We start from the raw sequence: 17,811 nt of genomic DNA, 5'->3' as shown, positions 1-17,811 counted from the left end.
ATAATAATGATAAAAAATAAAATAAAATATGCTTTGAAAAAGACCTAATTGGGGTGATTAAGTGCTTATCAGTGTTTTCACATCTATCTCCCCAAGTAGACTGCAAACTCCTTTGGCCCCATAAGTGTTCCTTGCCTTTGAATCCTGGCACCCCTAAACGAAGGTTGTTCTTCATTGACCTGGAGATTGGGGGGATGGAGAGGTGGGTCACTCAAGTGTTCTGAGCCTAGGGTGCCAGGCTGAGGGGCAGGATGAGATTGGATAAGCTGGTCCATCCACCAACAGATGTTGGGACTGGGTGGTGGACCCCAGGAAACCCTTGCAAGACTCTGAGGTGCAGAGTGATGGAGTTTCCATGAGGCTGCAGGGAAATGAGTTGACTGGCTTTTCCTGGTGACTGGGGCAGGCTGGGGTGGTAGGGAGTGGTGGGAAGGGGCAGATCAGAGAATCTAGTGGAGAAGAAAAATGGCTGAGCCACTTGGGGCTCCCATCCTCAGAGCAGAGGGGAACATGGAAGTTTAAGGAATGCAGAATATGGGATACTTTTTCTTTTTTTCAGTTCAGTTCAGTCGCTCAGTCATGTCCGACTCTTTGCGACCCCACGAATCGCAGCACGCCAGGCCTCCCTGTCTGTGCCTAGTCGTAGTTCTAGGACGTGGGATCTTTAGAGTTGTAGAGTGCAAACTCTTGGTTGTGGGATGTGGGATCTAGTTCCCTGACCAGGGATTGAACTCAGGCCCTCTGCCTTGCAAGCAGAATCTTAGCCACTGAACTAGCAGGGAAGTCCCAAATATGGGATACTCTGAGGTATCTCCAGGGCATCTTCAGGGCTCAGGAGTCCAGGATATGAGTCTCTAGTCCACTTGGAAGTTTGGATGATCAGGCAGGGAAGGCCAAAAAATTGCAGCATGAAACTCTGAAAGAACCCTAGGAATCAGTGAATGGGGTTTAGGAGTATATGTGGCAGGGTTTCAAGCACCAGGGCATCCTGCATAGGAGAAGACAAGAGAGGTCCCAGTTGCTTTCCAGTGAGGACTTCATCTTCCTTCTCTCTGGAGCCAGGCAGTCTCCCAGGAAAGGAGGGTGTGCAGGCAGGTAGAGATCCCAACGACCCTCTTCTCAGCTTTGCAGGACCTACCACAAGGTGTACTGTGCCCAGAGGCACCCAGGAGGTGGGGGCACGAAGAGGTAGTGAGAGGGGCCAGCTCTTGCTGGATCTACACATCTATGTGATGATTCTTTAACTGAAACTGTTAACTGCTAGCTCTGGACCTTGAAATAGTTTCAGTATTGGAGAGCAGATCCCTGCTCTCCCCAGCCAGTGCGGTCATACAAAATTCACATCCCTGCAGTCTTCCTGAACAACCTTGCAATGGCCCCAACCTCACCCTTCCACTCTGGGCCAACAGCAGGATTCTGGAAAGAAAGAAAGGGCTGGGTAGGCTGCAGGCCAGTTAGGAAGGATGTAAGATCTCACATCCCTAGCCTCTTCTCATTTCCGATTCCTCCTCCCCTGATTTAGATCTTAGAATTTAGATCTTAATTCATCTTACAATACATTTAAGTAAATCATTTTATTTTAGCAAGTAAAAGGACTTAACGTATACCCAGCCTTGCCCAACCTGGCAGTATCAGGCAAGGTACACAGGTATGGACAGAAACTTTGCTACTCTGTTCCCATAAATAGAACCAGCATTTGGGGTGGGTCCTGGTTGCCCTGAAAATACTCAACTTTGCAGAGGCTGCCTCCTGAAACCCAGGCAGATGCACCCCAGGGACTCTCAAGGCAGGCCAGGCAAGTGGCCCCCATTGCAGGGCTTATCTCCCTCGGGCAGCTGCCAGCTCACGCTCCTTGCCTCCGTTCCTGTGGCATGTCTAACAGCCTGTCTCTTGGTGAGTGCAGCCATGTGAGCATCTGTACGTATGCATGCATGTTTGCCCAGTGGGCACAGGGCACGGGTGTGTTTGGATGGAGATGGGCCTATCTCTGGGGCTCCCTGCATGGCCCTACTTTTCTCTCTTCTTGTCCCTCGGTCTATTGCTGGTGAGGGAAGCCCTCTGTACTTCCTCCATTGAGCCCCTGTCCTCTGCAGAGGGAAGATATGGCCTGTGCTGAGATATCCCTGGGCCTGGAATATTGTTCCTCTCTCCAAGACAACTCCCACTTACCTGTTTAGCCTGTACTCTTCCATGTCTTCCAGGGTAAAGCTACATCAGGCTGCCTGGCAGAGTAAGTGGAAATAAAACTGTCCCTCTCTGAGGCTGGTCTGCGCTAATTCAGTGCTGGTCCAGGGCATGATTCTCAGCTTGTCCATAAAGGTTTGTTGACTATGGCTTATAGGCCTGGGCAGGAAAGCAGTGATACACACTCTTTTGTTATCTGACTATTCCTTTTGCTGAAAAGAAGCTCATGGTATTTATTGGCCACGGGGCTGGTGTGCCACCTGTACCTTGGGTCACTTCTGGTGGCATCACTGTAAAAAATATAGGCATACAACAGCTTTGGAAAACAATTTGGAATTACCTAATAAAGGTGATCACGTATACCTACAACACAGAAATCCCATTCCTGGGAATGTACCTGGAGACTTGTACACGTAAACCGGGAGACACATACAGAATATAATTAGAATAGCCCCAAACTGGAACCCACCCAAGTGTCCATCAACACAAGAATGGATAATTAAATTGTAGTATTTTCACACAGTGAAATATGATACAGGGCAAAAGTGACCAAATTAAAGCTCCACTCATTAACGGGAATGAATCTTTAAAAACTACACAATGATGAGCCAGAGAAGCAAGACAGAAGAATATATTTAGTATGAGTCCCATTGCACAAAGCTTAAACAGATGATCAAAATAATACTGTTAAGGGAGACAAACAGAGGGAGGAAATCATAAAAGTGAGGAGAGGACTGTCACTAAATTCAGGATCATGAGGCACACAGGCTCCTAAAATACTCAGAATGTTCTCTTCATTGGCCTGGGTGCTGGGTACAAAGGAGTTTATTGTTGTTTTTCACACTGCATACATACATGTTATATACTTTTCTGTATATATTCAATACTATATGTTTTATTTAAGAAAAAAAAAAGGATGGTGTGTGCCCTGACTCTGCCCTCTTTTCATATCCAATCTCTACGCTTGTCTTCAGCTGACAGAGATGGGGCCGGGGTCCCTCATCACAGTTCCTTTCTGTTTCTGAGGGGGTCAGAGGACTATGGGAGGTGAGGGCCTTCCCTCTGCAGCTGGGCCCTGCTACTCGAGTGGGAAGGCCTGGGGGAAGCAGGGCCAGGCGAGGCCGGCTGGCTCTGCTGTCTCTGCCAACTCTGGGGATTAGGCCAGGGCTCTGGCCCACCTGTTGTTTCACTCATTCAGCATGAACATAGCCACTGAGCACTTACTGTGAGTACTGGGTGCTGTTGGGAGGGTTCAGATAAGTGAGAAATGGTCTTTGACCTCAAAGATCTGTACCATATACAGAGATAATCACATATACAAATAACTATGATATCAATACAGGCAAAATGTGAGCTAAGTATCACATGACTTCTCATTTGCACTTTCAGTAAATGTTTGTTGAACACCTATTATGTGCTAGAAACTGTGCTGGATAGTGAACATAAAAAGGCAGTTCAATCACAACCTTGACCCTTAAGTTCTTAGTCTAATGCATGGGAACAGACACAGATGAGATAAATACGACAGTGGGGAAAGCCCCTGATGTAGAGATGCCCAGGAGAAGCAGAAAGAGGCCCCACTCAGAATGGGTGAGATGGGGGCAGAAGACTAGGAAAGGTTGGAGAAGGAAGGCCTTCCTGAAGGAGGCAGTCCCTGAACTGAAGCTTCAGGGATGAGGAAACAAGACCAAGATGAAGGGCTAGGACATCCTCCGCAGAGGGATAAGCTGGAGCAAAGGTACAGGGTAAGAAACAGTGTCAGGAGGACTGTTTCCAGCCAGAATACAAGTACTCAGCAGGGATGGGAGAGGAGCAGCTGGAAGGGATGGCCGAGGCAGATCAGGGTCACATTTGCCTTGCAAACCTTAGATCTTATAAGTGCTGGGAGCCACTGGAGGCTTTAGGGGGGCTTGATAGTTACAATAGCTCAATACAGAGGAAGGGTTGAGGTGTATGAATTGGAAGAAGACAGGCAAGTTGTCAGGTTGATGTGGATCAAAGAACTATTCTGACAGGCTAGCTGTGTCTGAGAGTGGGTGGTGGGTGCAGGAGAGGCCATTTTCAGGAACAGCTCCTTGCCAGAGTGACCAGGTGTGTCACACAGGGCTCCCCTCTGGGACTAGTGTGGGCAGAGGCAGGGACAGCCAGAAATGTGGATGGGGCTTTGAATCATCTGATCCCAGGGCCCCACATGCTGGCCTGTGGACATGAGGCAGGTAGTGAACTTCTCATCAGTCAAACGTGTGCACTTTAAAGATCTATCTGCAATCAAACCAGTAAAGTAGCCATATCGCTTAAAAGCATGAAGTGAATTACCAACCGAAAGCTCTTAAAGATTCAAAAGGAGTTTCACCGTGGAACTGGGTGGAGGGGAGGGTTTGCAGCTTTTGTTTCTTTAAATTATCATAGTTCAAAAACCATTCACATAAAACAAATAACCCCCACCCCCACCCAAACCGGCCTTTGTTCTGAATTTATGTTCTTTCTAAATGGATAAAAAGTGGCCTTTCTTGTATGAAGCGATACAAGATAGAGAATAGTAGGCGGTCGTTGAGCCCTATGCATCTTGAGATTCGAGGCTGGGAGCCGCCAGTCGCAAGCACCCTGCAGTTGTGGCGAGCGGCCGACAGGGGTCAGGAGAGCTCCACGCAGGGCTGGTGGAGCCGCGCCCGAGCCCGAGCTCGCGAGCCAGAGCCGAGCTCCGTGGTGCGCGCGACGCCTCGGGTGAGACGATCTGGCAGAGGGCCCTGGACCCTGGACCCTGGACCTGCCCTAGCCTGGGGTTCTCGACTGAGGGTCCCGGGTCTCGGTTCCGTCAGGCGGACGTGGACTGGGCGTCCGTCCCCAAATCAAAGAGGCGCTCCTTTCTCAGTCCCCCACGCTTGGCTGACACCAGCCTTGGCTCCACGTCTGGGCGTGGCCGGTTCACCTACGGTTTTTTCGCCTACGGTGGGCAACTCACCCGTCTTCCGGAAGCGGGCCCAGCGCCAACTTTGTGTCTTGCATAGGACTGTCATGATCAAGGAGTTAGTATGTCAAAATGAGACTTGAAATATTTATATAGGTGAAGAAGCATCATTACCAGGTTATGAGTTTGGGACTCAGGCCGCTGGAAGCATGTCCTCTAGGCCCCAGCTCAGCTGTTCTAAAAGGTTGCCTGTACCTCCTCATTAACCCTGGAGGTGTGATTAGGTCTGGGGCCCATATGCTGCTGCTGCTGCTGCTAAGTCGCTTCAGTCGTGTCCGACTCTGTGCCGACCCCATAGACGGCAGCCCGCCAGGCTCCCCCGTCCCTGGGGTTCTCCAGGCAAGAATATTGGAGTGGGTTGCCACTTCCTTCTCCAATGCATGAAAGTGAAAAGAGAAAGTGAAGTCGCTCAGTTGTATCTGACTCTTAGCGACCCCATGGACTGCAGCCTACCAGGCTCCTCCGTCCGTGGGATTTTCCAGGCAAGAGTACTGGAGTGGGGTGCCATTGCCTTCTCCGCTGGGGCCCATATGGGAATCCATTTTTTTTTAACAGGTTGCCAAGTTTTGATAAAGGGTGTGTGCCCAGATCACACTTGGAAAACCATTCCCTTAGCTTCTGTTGCCATCAGGACAGACAGGCAAGTAGGAAAACGAAGAACGGGATGGTCGTCAGCACGGGAACTGGGCTGATAGTGACCTGCCTAAAACTGGAGTGGAAGGAGGCAGCCCCAGGTAGGAGTGGTGCTGGCAGCTAGTGCTGCAGAGTTGCACAATGCATGTAATCAACCCCACATGCCAAGAACCGCGTGGCCCCTGCTTTCCCATTGTTCACGACTCAGACTTCACTTTTTTGGCTTTACTTTAAAATATTTTTATTTCACATACAGCATCTAGAAAATCATTGTTCTCCCCACGCTGGCGGCAGAGCTACATTATCCTCACTGACTGGCTGAAATACCCCATTCTGATGTTTTTGGGCTTCCAGCCACACTTTATTATTTTGAAAAATTTATTATTATTTATTTTCTGTCTGCACCATGCGGCATGTGGGATCTTAATTCTCCAACCAGGGATTAAACTTGCACCCACTGCATTGCAAGCACAGAGTCTTAACCATTGGATTGCCAGGGAAGTCCCCAGTTACATTTTAAGCCCAGCAAGACCACCATTTTAGCCACATTCATCTCCAGCACAGTAGGGAGCAGGGTGGGAAACTAAAGGGACAGGGCCACAAGCCTCTCAGCATAGGTCTGGGCTGGGGTTGGCAAGGAACCTAGATAGCACCTGTCACAAGCATCAGGCTGGGAACAGCTCCTGGCTACAGGCCAGGACCAAAAGTCAGAACAGGCGCCGCTGGGCTGCGGACCAAGAAAACCAGGTCTTTTAGGGAACTCAGATGGGGTGGAACAACCCAAAACTGTCACACCCTGACTGTGCTCCATCCAAGCGGCCATGCTGGATGGCTGCTTGGCCAAGCCCCAAGTGGGGCTCCATGCTGGCATTCTCAGAACCCCTATTTCTGCTGATCTGGATTCTAACTCCAGTTCTGATTTGGGGAAAACCAAATTGTCTTGGTCTTTTAAAAAAAACATGGGGATAGTTTCTGGCAATTTGTAAGTTTCCTTCTGGCTCCAAGACTTTTTCCACTCTGGGATCCCTCCTTTCTTTAAAATTCACTGCAAGATCTGGAACAGGGGGACTGAATACTCCTCTCTCTTGTGGGTTGATTCCACCCGTGTCTCCCATCACCAGTGAGCAGGCCGGAAGCAGGGCCTGGATCAGCTGTGCTCCAAGGACACAGGGCTGGAGCCAGACAGAAGGCAGGAACAAGTAGACTGCTTCTCTCCCAAAACACCAGTTTAGAAGCAGATGGGTTTGCTTCATGATATGTTTAATACAAAATGGCAGCAGCCACTGTGGAGTGGTAACAAATAGCCACAGGGTGTCCAGAGACATGTGTGCAGGCAGCCTTGGCTGGAGTCGGGCCAGCCAACCCAGGCCTCCTGCCCAGTCAGCTGGGGGCTGTCACATGGCCAGGAATGGACAGTGGCACTGGCAGGGTAGTGCTGGAGGCATCGAGCCCAGCCTTCATGAGCATGCAGACCTCTGCCCACTGTGGATTCTGGGTGGCACAGGTGTTCTGAAATGCCTGTTCCTAGAGCTCTGCCCCAGAGTGATGGAATTCCAGCTCTAAAAAATGAGGGACGGAGGAGGCTGCAGTGGGAGTTCCCACTCACACACTGATGAAAGTTAATGCCTCATAGAAACTGGTAGAAACAAAGGCTGGGTTTTGTGGGTATTTTTCCCCATAAAGAAAAGAGACTACCAAGTTCAAATTAATGAACTTGGTAATACTTCTGGTGTACTTGAGCAGAGGGTTCCCTGACACAGGCTCATCCAAGGAAAAGGTGCCCCTCCTGGGAGGGGGAGCACCAGGCTTGGAAGTTAGAGAGCAAGGGCACAGTCACCAAAGCCCCAGAGTAGCCAGCCTGTTTCCTGAGGACTCCTTGTTAAGTCACTGCACACTTCTGAGCCGGTGGGTGGGGCCTGCTGGGAGGAGAGCTGCGGCAGCTGTCCTTCCAGAGAAAGGCCTCAAGGTGCTGGGAAGCAGGGTGAAGGGTCTAGGGGTTAGCGGAAGTCTGCATTGAAAGCTCTGCCAATGACGAGCCGCCTCACTTCACTGGTCCCAGCCCCGATCTCATACAGCTTGGCATCTCTCAGAAAGCGGCCCATGGGAAAGTCATTGATGTAGCCATTGCCACCTGCAGCCATGGATGGGGCAGAGAAAAAGACAATGGGAAAAGTGGTAGGCAGTGGGCAAAGCAAGGGAAGCAAACAAGATCAAGCATCTAGAAATGGGCCAGGAGGAGAGACTGATTGAAGAGAAGCAGCAAAAGGTGGTGAGAGGGAGGGTGGACGGGGATGGGGGGTGGCCGGAAGGCCACTCAAGAGTGCTGAGGACGCCAGGCAGAGGCAGGGGAACCACTGGCGGACATGGAGAAGGCAGGGGGAAGAAACTACTGCATAGTGCTTATTGGGTGCCAGGCCCAGAGAGGGGAAGTAATCTGCACCAGCCACAAAGCCAGTCAGTGGTGGAGCCAGGATTTGAACCCAGCCATCTGGCCCAAGCCTGCGCTCTTAACCACTGTGCAGCAGTGAACTGAGGCTGTTCCACCTCTGAAGTCTCCTTTCCCCCATTTCCCGGTGACAGGACCAGGCTGGGGAGGTGAGAGGACAGTAGCAATCTGCGGCCTCTGGTGGTTTCCCATTTGCTTTTCCATGTCCTCCCGGTAACTGTACTAAAAGTACAGTTCAGCTACAGCACAGAGTGAGGAGTGGAGGGGAGCCTCTTCCTGGAGGCAGCCACAGGCTCTGGGAGTAGGGAGCGGGAGGGGCACTCACCCAAACACTGGATGCCGTCCAGGGCTACCTGTGTGGCACACTCGGCCGAGTAAAGAATCACCCCTGCACAGTCCTGCAGGCGGAGGCTCCGGGTCAGCAGGGTCAGCCAGGACTGCATGGAGGGGGCCCACCCCGCCCCTTCCCTGGTGTGTGCCATCCCCTGGGGCCGGCCCTCACCTTGGCAGTGCAGTGGCCCTCATCACAGGCCTTGGCAACATTGTAGACGTACTGACGGCAGGCCATGAGACGGGTGTACATATCTGCCATCTTCCCCTGCATCAGCTGTGCCCAAAAGTAGGCCACAGGTCAGTGTGCTGGAGACAAGCTCCTCTCAGAATCGCTCCTTTGTCCGCAGTAGCAACCTGACAGCCAGGACTGGGGGCCGTCAGGCACAGAGAGGTGAGGGGACTTGCCTAGGAGGGCGACACGGCAGCGGGCCTGGAGTTCAGGCCAGAGAGCCACCGCTGAATCGCAGACCTGGTCGTCCACTCACAGACCAGAAAGCGTGCCTTGGAATTACTCCCTCCCCATGACCAACTGGGCTTCACCCTCCAACCCTCCTGGGTTATTCACCTCAAACAAGCAGGGAGGCGACAGGAGACGGACTGCCTGACAGCTTCCAAAGCCGGGTAGCAGGCTGAAGAAACCAGGGCCCCAAGTATTTAAATTCATTTTTGTTCGGTTTTTTGTTTTTTTTTTTTTGGCCACACCTCAAGGCTTGCCGGATCTTGCCGAGGCTTGCTCAGGGAACTCCTTCAAGCTCATTTTTGGACAAAGAAGAGTAAATGCCCACAGCACATGCCCCATTTGCTCATTTGTTAAAACTTGAAACCAGAGAATGAGTACATCTTCACAAAACCATCCCACTCACCTGGAAGTGGCCTATCTTCTGGCCAAAGGCCTCCCTCATGTGCAGGTAGGGAATAGTGTGGTCAAGGACAGCCTGCATGATCCTGCGAGGAGAGAAACACTGAGGAGGGGCTTCGCTCTCATCCCACTGCCGGCTGTGTGTGTGTGGCAGAGGATGCTAGTGTGGAAACACCTGAGGCGGGGGCAGCCAGGGGAGACAATGAGCTGGCGTCCGAGGCAGGAGAAAGGAGCCTGAGGACGCTCGTCGTCCCTGCTCAGTCACCGCACTGACGCCCCAGCACCTGTGTCCCTTCCCCTGAGACCAGGTGGAGTGGTGGGACCCTGCAGAGATCTAACCCAGGCATCCTGCTGCCTCAAGTTCTGAGTAACTAGTCAGGATGGCTCCTCAGGTTTTTTGTCTGTCACCTAATGATATTTGCCTTCAGCGTGAAGACAGCAAATATGGCAGGAAAGGTAAATTTTTGTCTCCGGGAGAGGATGCGCAGCAGCTGGGAGGTGGCCTGCCAAGGAGCTGTGAGAGCCCCCCCACCCCCAAGCCTTGCACTCACCCAAGGGGCCCACCGGCCAGCACCAGCCGCTCCAGGTCCAGCCCACTCATCAGCACATAGACGCCCTTACCTAGGTGGCCCAGGATGTTGGCAGCTATGGGGAAAAGTGCCGGTCAGAGGGAAGCGGGCAGTCCACAGCCTCTTCATTTTTAGAAAAGCTGCTGGGTTTAGTAACAGGGCTCTCTCACAAGCCAGGTTATGTTGAGATGGCTCAGGTCAATACAACCCTCCTCCCTCCCCAGCGAGGTCCATGGATGAAGCTGTCCAGGAGATGGGCCGTTTGGAGCTGGTGACGGAAACTGCTGAGCACATCCCCACCCTGGAAGTGAGGACACTGGGTGGCCTGGGGGGCTGTGGGCGAGAAGCTGAGTGCAAAGGGTTGACACCCCTGACCCGTCTTTAACACCAGTGGAGTTTTTTCTTGCCGACAGAGGAGCATCTGCACCGATCGCCCCTCCCTAGATGCACCTTATAACCAAAGTGCCTTCTCTCAGATGGTGGACTGCAGCAGGGAAGGAGTGGCTTCTGGCTAAGGTACAGAGCCAGCCTAACCGATCAAGTCTGTGCCCTCCGTCTCCTCAGTGCATCACGGCCTGCTGGCTCTCCCACAGCATGGCACATTTTCACTTCAGGGCAGAAATACTCATAGACTGAACTGCCTTTCCTTCACTGAGTCCAGTTCCACCCATTTATTCAGATGGCTTTTCAGCATCATTAATGATTACCTCACACTGGCTCCACGGGCAACTGTACGTACGAGGCAGTCCAAAGGATGCGAGTAGGGGAGGGCAGAGCATACCTTTCGACCCCAGAGACTGCAATGCCAGCCCCAGGCACGGTGTGTGTCCACACAGGGAGCATCACCCATCCGTGCAGCCACAGTCGGGCATGCAGCTGCAGGGGCTCTGGCCGGGAAGGACAGCTGCCCAGCCTGAGACCCACACCTCTGGGCTAGCGGGCCAGGGCACAGTGGCAGGCCTACTGACTGGCCACATGTGGTTGGTGAGCTAACACTGGTGAGGCTCTCTGACCAAGAGTCAGGCTTTCTCAGCGTGTGACAGGGTCAGGACAGGGCCTCCCGCATTTTCAGACTCACCAGGAACCTTGCAGTCTTCGAAGACCAGCTCACAGGTGTTGGAGCCCCTCATCCCTAGCTTGTCCAGCTTCTTGGAGGTGCTGAAGCCCGGCATCCCCTTTATGGGAATAAAAGGAGGTCCTAATTACAGAGCACCCCCCAGGGGCCAAGGAAAGGGAAGACCCCTGGGAAGCATCCATCTTCCCATCCAGTCCCCATCCTTGCCTGATACACCAGTGTTCTACTCACCAGGCCCCTACTCTGTATGTGACTGCCCCATTCCTGGAGAAGCCAGCCCTAACACCTTACCCCAGCCTCCCTGCCATTAGCTGCATTTCCCCCAGTTCTCACAGGAGCAGTTTTTTTCCCAGTTAAAAACCTGATCCCCGGGGGCCTCCTGACTCTTCCTGGCTGTGGTTCCTTTCCTCTGGGGAAGTCACTTCTAAGACACTGCCCCGGCCCACTCAGTTCCTTTGCCCTCCTTGTCCCTCTGCTACCTGCACCTCATGGAGCCCCACCTGGGGTCAACTCAACCACCTGTGTGCTTTGCACGCATCAGATGCAGAACGGTCAGGCAGGTGCCCAGTGGAGCAATGCCCTCCAGGAGGGCCCTTCCCTCTCCTCCAGGAGACACATACACCTCGGCTCAGCCAGGAGAGTTCTTGTCTCGGCCACATCCATGTTCTCCAGTCCCTGTTGGACAATCTCCACTCTCTCCACGCAGGGTACTAGAAACCTTTACAACACTCATTCTTGGAACTGTCCACTCCCCTGTCCACCCTCCCTGGGGCCCTGGCCTCCTCCTTAGGAACCATTAGGCAGCTGGTTCCTCCACTAACACTGGCCCCCCTGCCCCGCCTTGCTTCTTCTCCCTCAGTTCACCATTGTGCTTTGCTTACTCGCTCTCACATATCTCACTTTCTCTCTCTCCTATTTTGTTTTTCTCTTTACCAAAAAAAAATGGTTCAGTTTTCTCCCATTCCTAAGAGCCAACTGAAACTGCCAACTTTTCACTCTAACTTCTGCTGTCTCCGCTGTGCCTCTACTGACAATTCTTGGAACGTGCACTCTCTGGTCCCCACCAGCACCCTCCCGCTCTCATCCTGCGGGCGGCTCGCTCCAGGTCCACCCCTGATACCCCGATGGCCCTCATCTTTCAGGACATCCAGACAACCTGGCTCTGTGGACAGTTCCACTGTCCTCGGATTTGACCCCTCCTCCCCAGACTCCACTTTTTGGCTACCCTCCCTTCAGTCTCCTCTCTTGCCCCAGCCCTGTCCCAGGAGGGAGCCTTGGCAGAGGGCACCACACTGATGGTCTGTACAATCACTTGAAGGAGGTCATCTCTGGTGCCATTCTCAGCCTCTCACCATAACTCCTCCACATTCACCTTCTCCACAATGAAGGCTGTGATGCCCCGAGAAGCTGGCACAACAGTCACATCAGTCTTGGCATAGACAACTAGGACATCTGCATCAGGACCGTTGGTGATCCAGAACTTGTTGCCATTCAGGACATAGTGATCTCCTAAGGAGATTGCCGGAAGAAATATCAATAATCTCAGATATGCAGATGACACCATCCTTATGGCAGAAAGCAGAGAACTAAAGAGCCTCTTGGTGAAAGTGAAAGAAGAGAGTGAAAAAGTTGGCTTAAAACTCAACATTCAAAAAACTAAGATCAAGACATCGGGTCCCATCACTTCATGGCAAATAGATGGGGAAACAAACGGAAACAGTGAGAGACTTTATTTTGGGGGGGCTCCAAAATCACTGCAAATGGTGACTGCAGCCATGAAATTAAGGGAAGAAAAGCTATGACTAACTTAGCATATTAAAAAGCAGAGACATTACTTTGCCAACAAATGTCCGTCTAGTCAAAGCTATGGTTTTTCCAGCAGTTGTGTATGGATGTGAGAGTTGGACTATAAAGAAAGCTGAGCACCAAAGAATTGATGCTTTTGAACTGTGGTGTTGGAGAAGACTCTTGAGAGTCCCTTGGACTGCAAGGAGAGCCAACCAGTCCATCCTAAAGATCAGTCCTGGGTGTTCATTGGAGGGACTGATGCTGAAGATGAAACTCTAATACTCTGGCCACCTGATGCGAAGAGTTGACTCATTGGGAAAGACCCTGATGCTGGGAAAGATTGAAGGCAGGAAGAGAAGGGGACGACAGAGGATGAGATGGTTGGATGGCATCACCGACTTGATGGACATGAATTTAAGCAAGCTCCAGGAGTTGGTGATGAACAGGGAACCATGGCATGCTGCAGACCATAGGGTTGCAAAGTCAGACATAACTGAGCAACTGAACTGAACTGAACTGAAGGAGAGGAAGTTGGCTACTTATACAAGTGGTGTGGGCCTGTCTTTGCCAGTCAGTCCACCACCACTTCTGTTGAGAAAAAAACTGTCCAGCTGGCAAATGCTTCTGGAAACCCAGCAGAGGCACCTCCAATCAACCCATTGGTCTGTCCCTCTGCCCATTTCAGCTCCCAAATCAAGAGCAGCCTCACCTTTCTTTTCTGCTTTCAGCTTCATGGAGACAACATCAGAGCCAGCATTGGGCTCACTCATGGCCAGGGCTCCGATGTATTCACCACTTATCAGCTGCAAGAAAAACCCCAAAGGGCCTCATTATGACCTGAAGTACCCAGTAGGGGCTCATTGGGACCACTTCTTGCCTGGTCATGTGACACCCCTACAAGTCCTCTCAGATCCGGGTACAGGAAAAGTCCTAGAAGAGAAGCTCCTCTGTATCCACAAGGCTGAAGCTCTCTCTCCTTTTCCCATCATTCCCCTTGCGAGGGAAGCTAGTTTGAGGCTTCTGTTTCTTAAAATGCTCAAGTAAACGTTGTTCAGTGATGACTTGGGTGTTCTGGTCCTGTTTATTTTTTTGACTGAAGCATTTTATTTTTTATTTTATTTTTTTAAAAGTTTTATTTATTTATTTTTTGGCCATACCACGGGGCATATGGGATCTTCGTTCCCCCACCAGGGATTGAACCTGCGCCCCCTACAGTAGGAGCACAGAGTTTTAACTGCTGGACCACCAGGGAAAGCCCTGACTGAAGCATTTTAAAGCAAATCTCTGAGCCCTTCCTAGCCCTAGCAGATTCAGGGCAGCCCACTACAGAAAGCAAGACTGACCAGCCCTCCCCAGTGGGAGAGGAGTGTGTTCCTCCAGCCCCATTTCCTCACCTTGGGGAGGTACTTCTCCTTCTGGGTCTCGTTTCCATTCCGCACAATTTGGTTGATACAAAGGTTGGAGTGGGCTCCATAGCTGAGCCCCACTGCTCCAGACACTCGGGATATCTCCTCCATCACCAGCACGTGTTCCAGGAAGCCCAGGCCAGAACCACCATACTGAACTGGGGGTGGGGGGTGCAGGGGAGTGGAAAAGGCAGACCAGGTTAAATGCAGACACTGTCTTACATGCTGTAGAGGAATACTGTGACAGCACCTATTCCAAGTTCCCTCTAGCAAAGTCAATAGACTGATGGCTGTGGGCCCTGCTTGCAAGCTCACAGGATTCGTTTTAGTTTTTCCTGCCACCTCTGGTCAACTAAGGTGTGATTCAGAAAACAGTCATTGCAACTCCTGCTTTATCTCAAACAGAGCTCTTTTTAAAAATGATTTTATTTATTTATTTGGCCACACCATGCAGTTTTTGGGATCTTAATTCCCCAACCAGGGATTGAACCCAGGCCCTTGGCAGTAAAAGCGCGGAGTCCTAACCAGTGGATCACTGGGGAATTCCATATTTCAGACAGATCTCTTAATGAAGACAAGAAGACCTGAGCATCCACTACTCAGAGAGCTTAAGAAGTGCATAAGTCTAAATTAATTTTTAAGTGATTACATTATTACTCATAATGTAAAATTTCTACAATCAGCTTAAAATCCCAAGAATTGTCTCCAAGTGGTGAGGGGGCGGTGTTAGGAGAATATTGTGGTCCACCGTTACTCTAATGCCCAGTGAACGCAGGCCAGAGCAGGGTGGGCCATCCAGGTTTTGGCTGGTGAAGCTGCAGGCTTATCTCTTTACTGGGCACTGTAAGCCAGGCTGGCCTTTGCATCAGAGGCTAACATCTGAAACAAAGCCCACCAGTTCCTTGCCCTCATCTCCTGGAAACAAGTAGGCCTATAGGAGACTTTGGACGGGCCAAGGGATAGTCTATTAAATATACCATCTGGCCACCTCACATGGAGGCTCAGATGGTTGTCCCTCTCCCAAACACCTCCCAATCTGCTTCCAAATAAGCTCTTGGGCCAAGCTGTGGGCAGAGGACACACAGGCATCCCCTACAGGGACACACTGCCCTGAGCGGTTCTGCCTTCACACTACTGGTAGGGCAGAACTTAGGGACTAGGGGAGGCAGTAAGCCTGGGGTATTAAGATCACTGCTCAATCTGGGTTTTTCTAAACTCCCCAGATCATTTGGGGGAACTTCTTAAGTGTGCAGAGTTCAAGAGTCTGGGTGACCCAAGTGAACCACACTGACCTAAATCCTTTCTCTTCTTAACATCATTGCCTAAAGAAACAGACTAGCTCATTCTTGTCTGAGTGAGACTCTGTGTTACTCTGAGTAAGATCTTTCCTCTCCTTTCCTTCTTCTTTGGGGAATGTGTTAAAGGGCATGCAAAAAAAAAAAAAAGCTATCTATTCGTAAAGAAACCACACTCACCAGGAGCTGTGATGCCCAAGACTCCCAGGTTCCCCAGCTGCTTCCAAAACTCCTGCCAACAGAACAGAGACGCACAGTGGGTTGTGAGAAAGCAGCCAGTCACAGGTGCCAGGCACCTCTGGAACAGTGAGATGCAAGGGCTTCCCAAAAAGGGGCTGCATTCTTAGGGGCTTTTATTCACCAGAAGACTGTGTGAGTCTTGCCAGGCAATAGTACAATTCCCAGCCCAGTCCGGCCCAGCTCCCAGACTGCCCCACCCCCGTCCCTCTCAGTCTGGGCCTCACGACTTACTCGCAGGTTCTTGAACTCATTACTTTGGTCGATCTCCTGGGCCTGGGGGGCTAGATGCTCCTGAAGGAACTTAGCCACTGTCTGACGAAGCTAGAGGGAGAGAGGTGGATGGATGTTGCTGAAACAGTACATAATTGCCGCTAAGGACAGTGTCTCCACTACTGAGGACACCTTCAGGGAAACAGGACACAAATAGCCTCACCAAACAGCATCCAACTGAGAGGCCCCACTAGTTTATGCTTCCTTAGAGGTGATCCTCACCTCTCTTTTTAAAGACTATTTTTTAAATGTCACTCCCCTGTGTATATCATTCCATGGGCTTCCATTGTCTTTAAAAGACAAACTCCTTATACATGTATAATGGAATCACTTTGCCATACACCTGAAACTAACACAACGTTGTAAATTAACTATACTTCAATTTTTAATTGTAAAAAAAAAAAAAAAGACAAACTCCTTATCCAGGACCAGAAGGCCCTGTGAGGTAAGCCCTGCAGCTCTTCTAGCCTTCCCCAGTACCCTTCTCATCTCCCATTCACTGTGCTCCAGACATGCTCCCTTCAGTTCATGGCACGTGTCAGGCTTTTTTTTTGCTCATCAACTTTTGACTAAAAGGGATAATTCAAAAAGAGAGTAGAGCTTGTTCCTTTGAAGGAAAGCTATGACAAACCTAGATAGCATATGTTCATTGGAAGGACTGATGCTGAAGCTGAAGCTCCAATACTCTGACCACCTGATGCAAGGAACTGACTCATTGGAAAAGACCCTGATACTGGGAAAGATTGAAGGCGGGAGAAGGGGACGACAGAGGATGAGACGGTTGGATGGTATCACCGACTCAATGGACACAAGTTTGAGCAAGCTCCAGGAGATATTGAAGGACAGGGATAACAACAACAAAAGAGATTAGAGACTCCTTCTGGCAGGAAATCTTGAGAGCTGGGATTGAGCACTTCCTGCCTGAGATGATTCAAAGCTGGGTCTGCTGCCTAATGCAACTGGATTTTTGGAGTCTTCAGCAAGCTTAGGCACTTGCTGAGGACCACAGGAGAATCACATTTCTTGGAAATTCAGGCCAGTGTCCAAGTGAACAGTCTCCTTCCACCAGGAATAACTCTGGTTCCGCTTCATTTGTAACAACCTCTTTCAAGTTTTTTTCAGCTTTGTACTTTGACCCCATAGGTCGAAGAAATAGCCAAACTCCCTTGTTCATTTCAACTCCACCCTCAACCCCAAGGTGTGTATTTGAAAACGATTTAATGGTGATGACTAACCAGGTTTGAGAACCACAGCCTTAGACAGTGGTGAGGTGTAAGAGGACTTCAGAGAGACTGAGGGTCCTATTGGCAAACGAGGGTAATCCTCTGCCGATTCACCAAAACATTCCCTCATGGTCCCCCCACTCCTGTCTCCTCGCCTAACTTCCGTAACCAGGCCTTGATACCTCCACAGACGGGAGGCTCGGGCCCGCGGCCGCCCCCCGCGCTGGGGCGCTCAGAGTCCTCAGATCATTCACTGCTACCGGGTGAGCGCCAGGCAGAAAAGCGCCCGGGTGACCACCGACCACGGTAAGGGGCAGAAGGAGGGTGAACCTCCCTACCTGCTTCTGCTCCTCGTTCAGCCCATTGATTGCATCGTCTACGGGCAACAGCGAATTGGTCCGCTGGGTAATCAGTCCAGCAAGCGACTGCAGCGGCGGTCGTATCCTCCAGCTCGCCACACACCGACCCAGTAACCAAGCTGCAGTCGCCATTTCTGCCTTGTCCCTGGCGCCGGAGCCCAGG

General features: G+C 51.1%; 1 protein-coding gene across 1 annotated transcript; it reads right to left on the bottom strand.

The window, feature by feature from the left end:
• Positions 1–6,012: 6,012 nt before the first annotated feature.
• On the bottom strand, positions 6,013–17,811 carry IVD (isovaleryl-CoA dehydrogenase). Its single transcript, XM_052646196.1, has 12 exons — positions 17,628–17,811; positions 16,028–16,117; positions 15,737–15,788; positions 14,250–14,419; positions 13,565–13,658; positions 12,440–12,576; positions 11,071–11,167; positions 9,975–10,068; positions 9,428–9,509; positions 8,734–8,838; positions 8,557–8,629; positions 6,013–7,916 (listed from the first exon to the last, which is right to left on the bottom strand). The coding sequence occupies exons 1-12, from the start codon at positions 17,778–17,780 to the stop codon at positions 7,783–7,785; spliced, it is 1,281 nt and encodes a 426-aa protein (XP_052502156.1). The 5' UTR covers positions 17,781–17,811; the 3' UTR covers positions 6,013–7,782.

The sequence above is a fragment of the Budorcas taxicolor genome, chromosome 10, assembly GCF_023091745.1.
Source record: "Budorcas taxicolor isolate Tak-1 chromosome 10, Takin1.1, whole genome shotgun sequence".
Lineage (NCBI taxonomy): Eukaryota > Metazoa > Chordata > Mammalia > Artiodactyla > Bovidae > Budorcas > Budorcas taxicolor.
The sequence above is the reverse complement of the archived record's forward strand: the minus strand, read 5'-3'. Positions and strand labels throughout refer to the sequence as shown.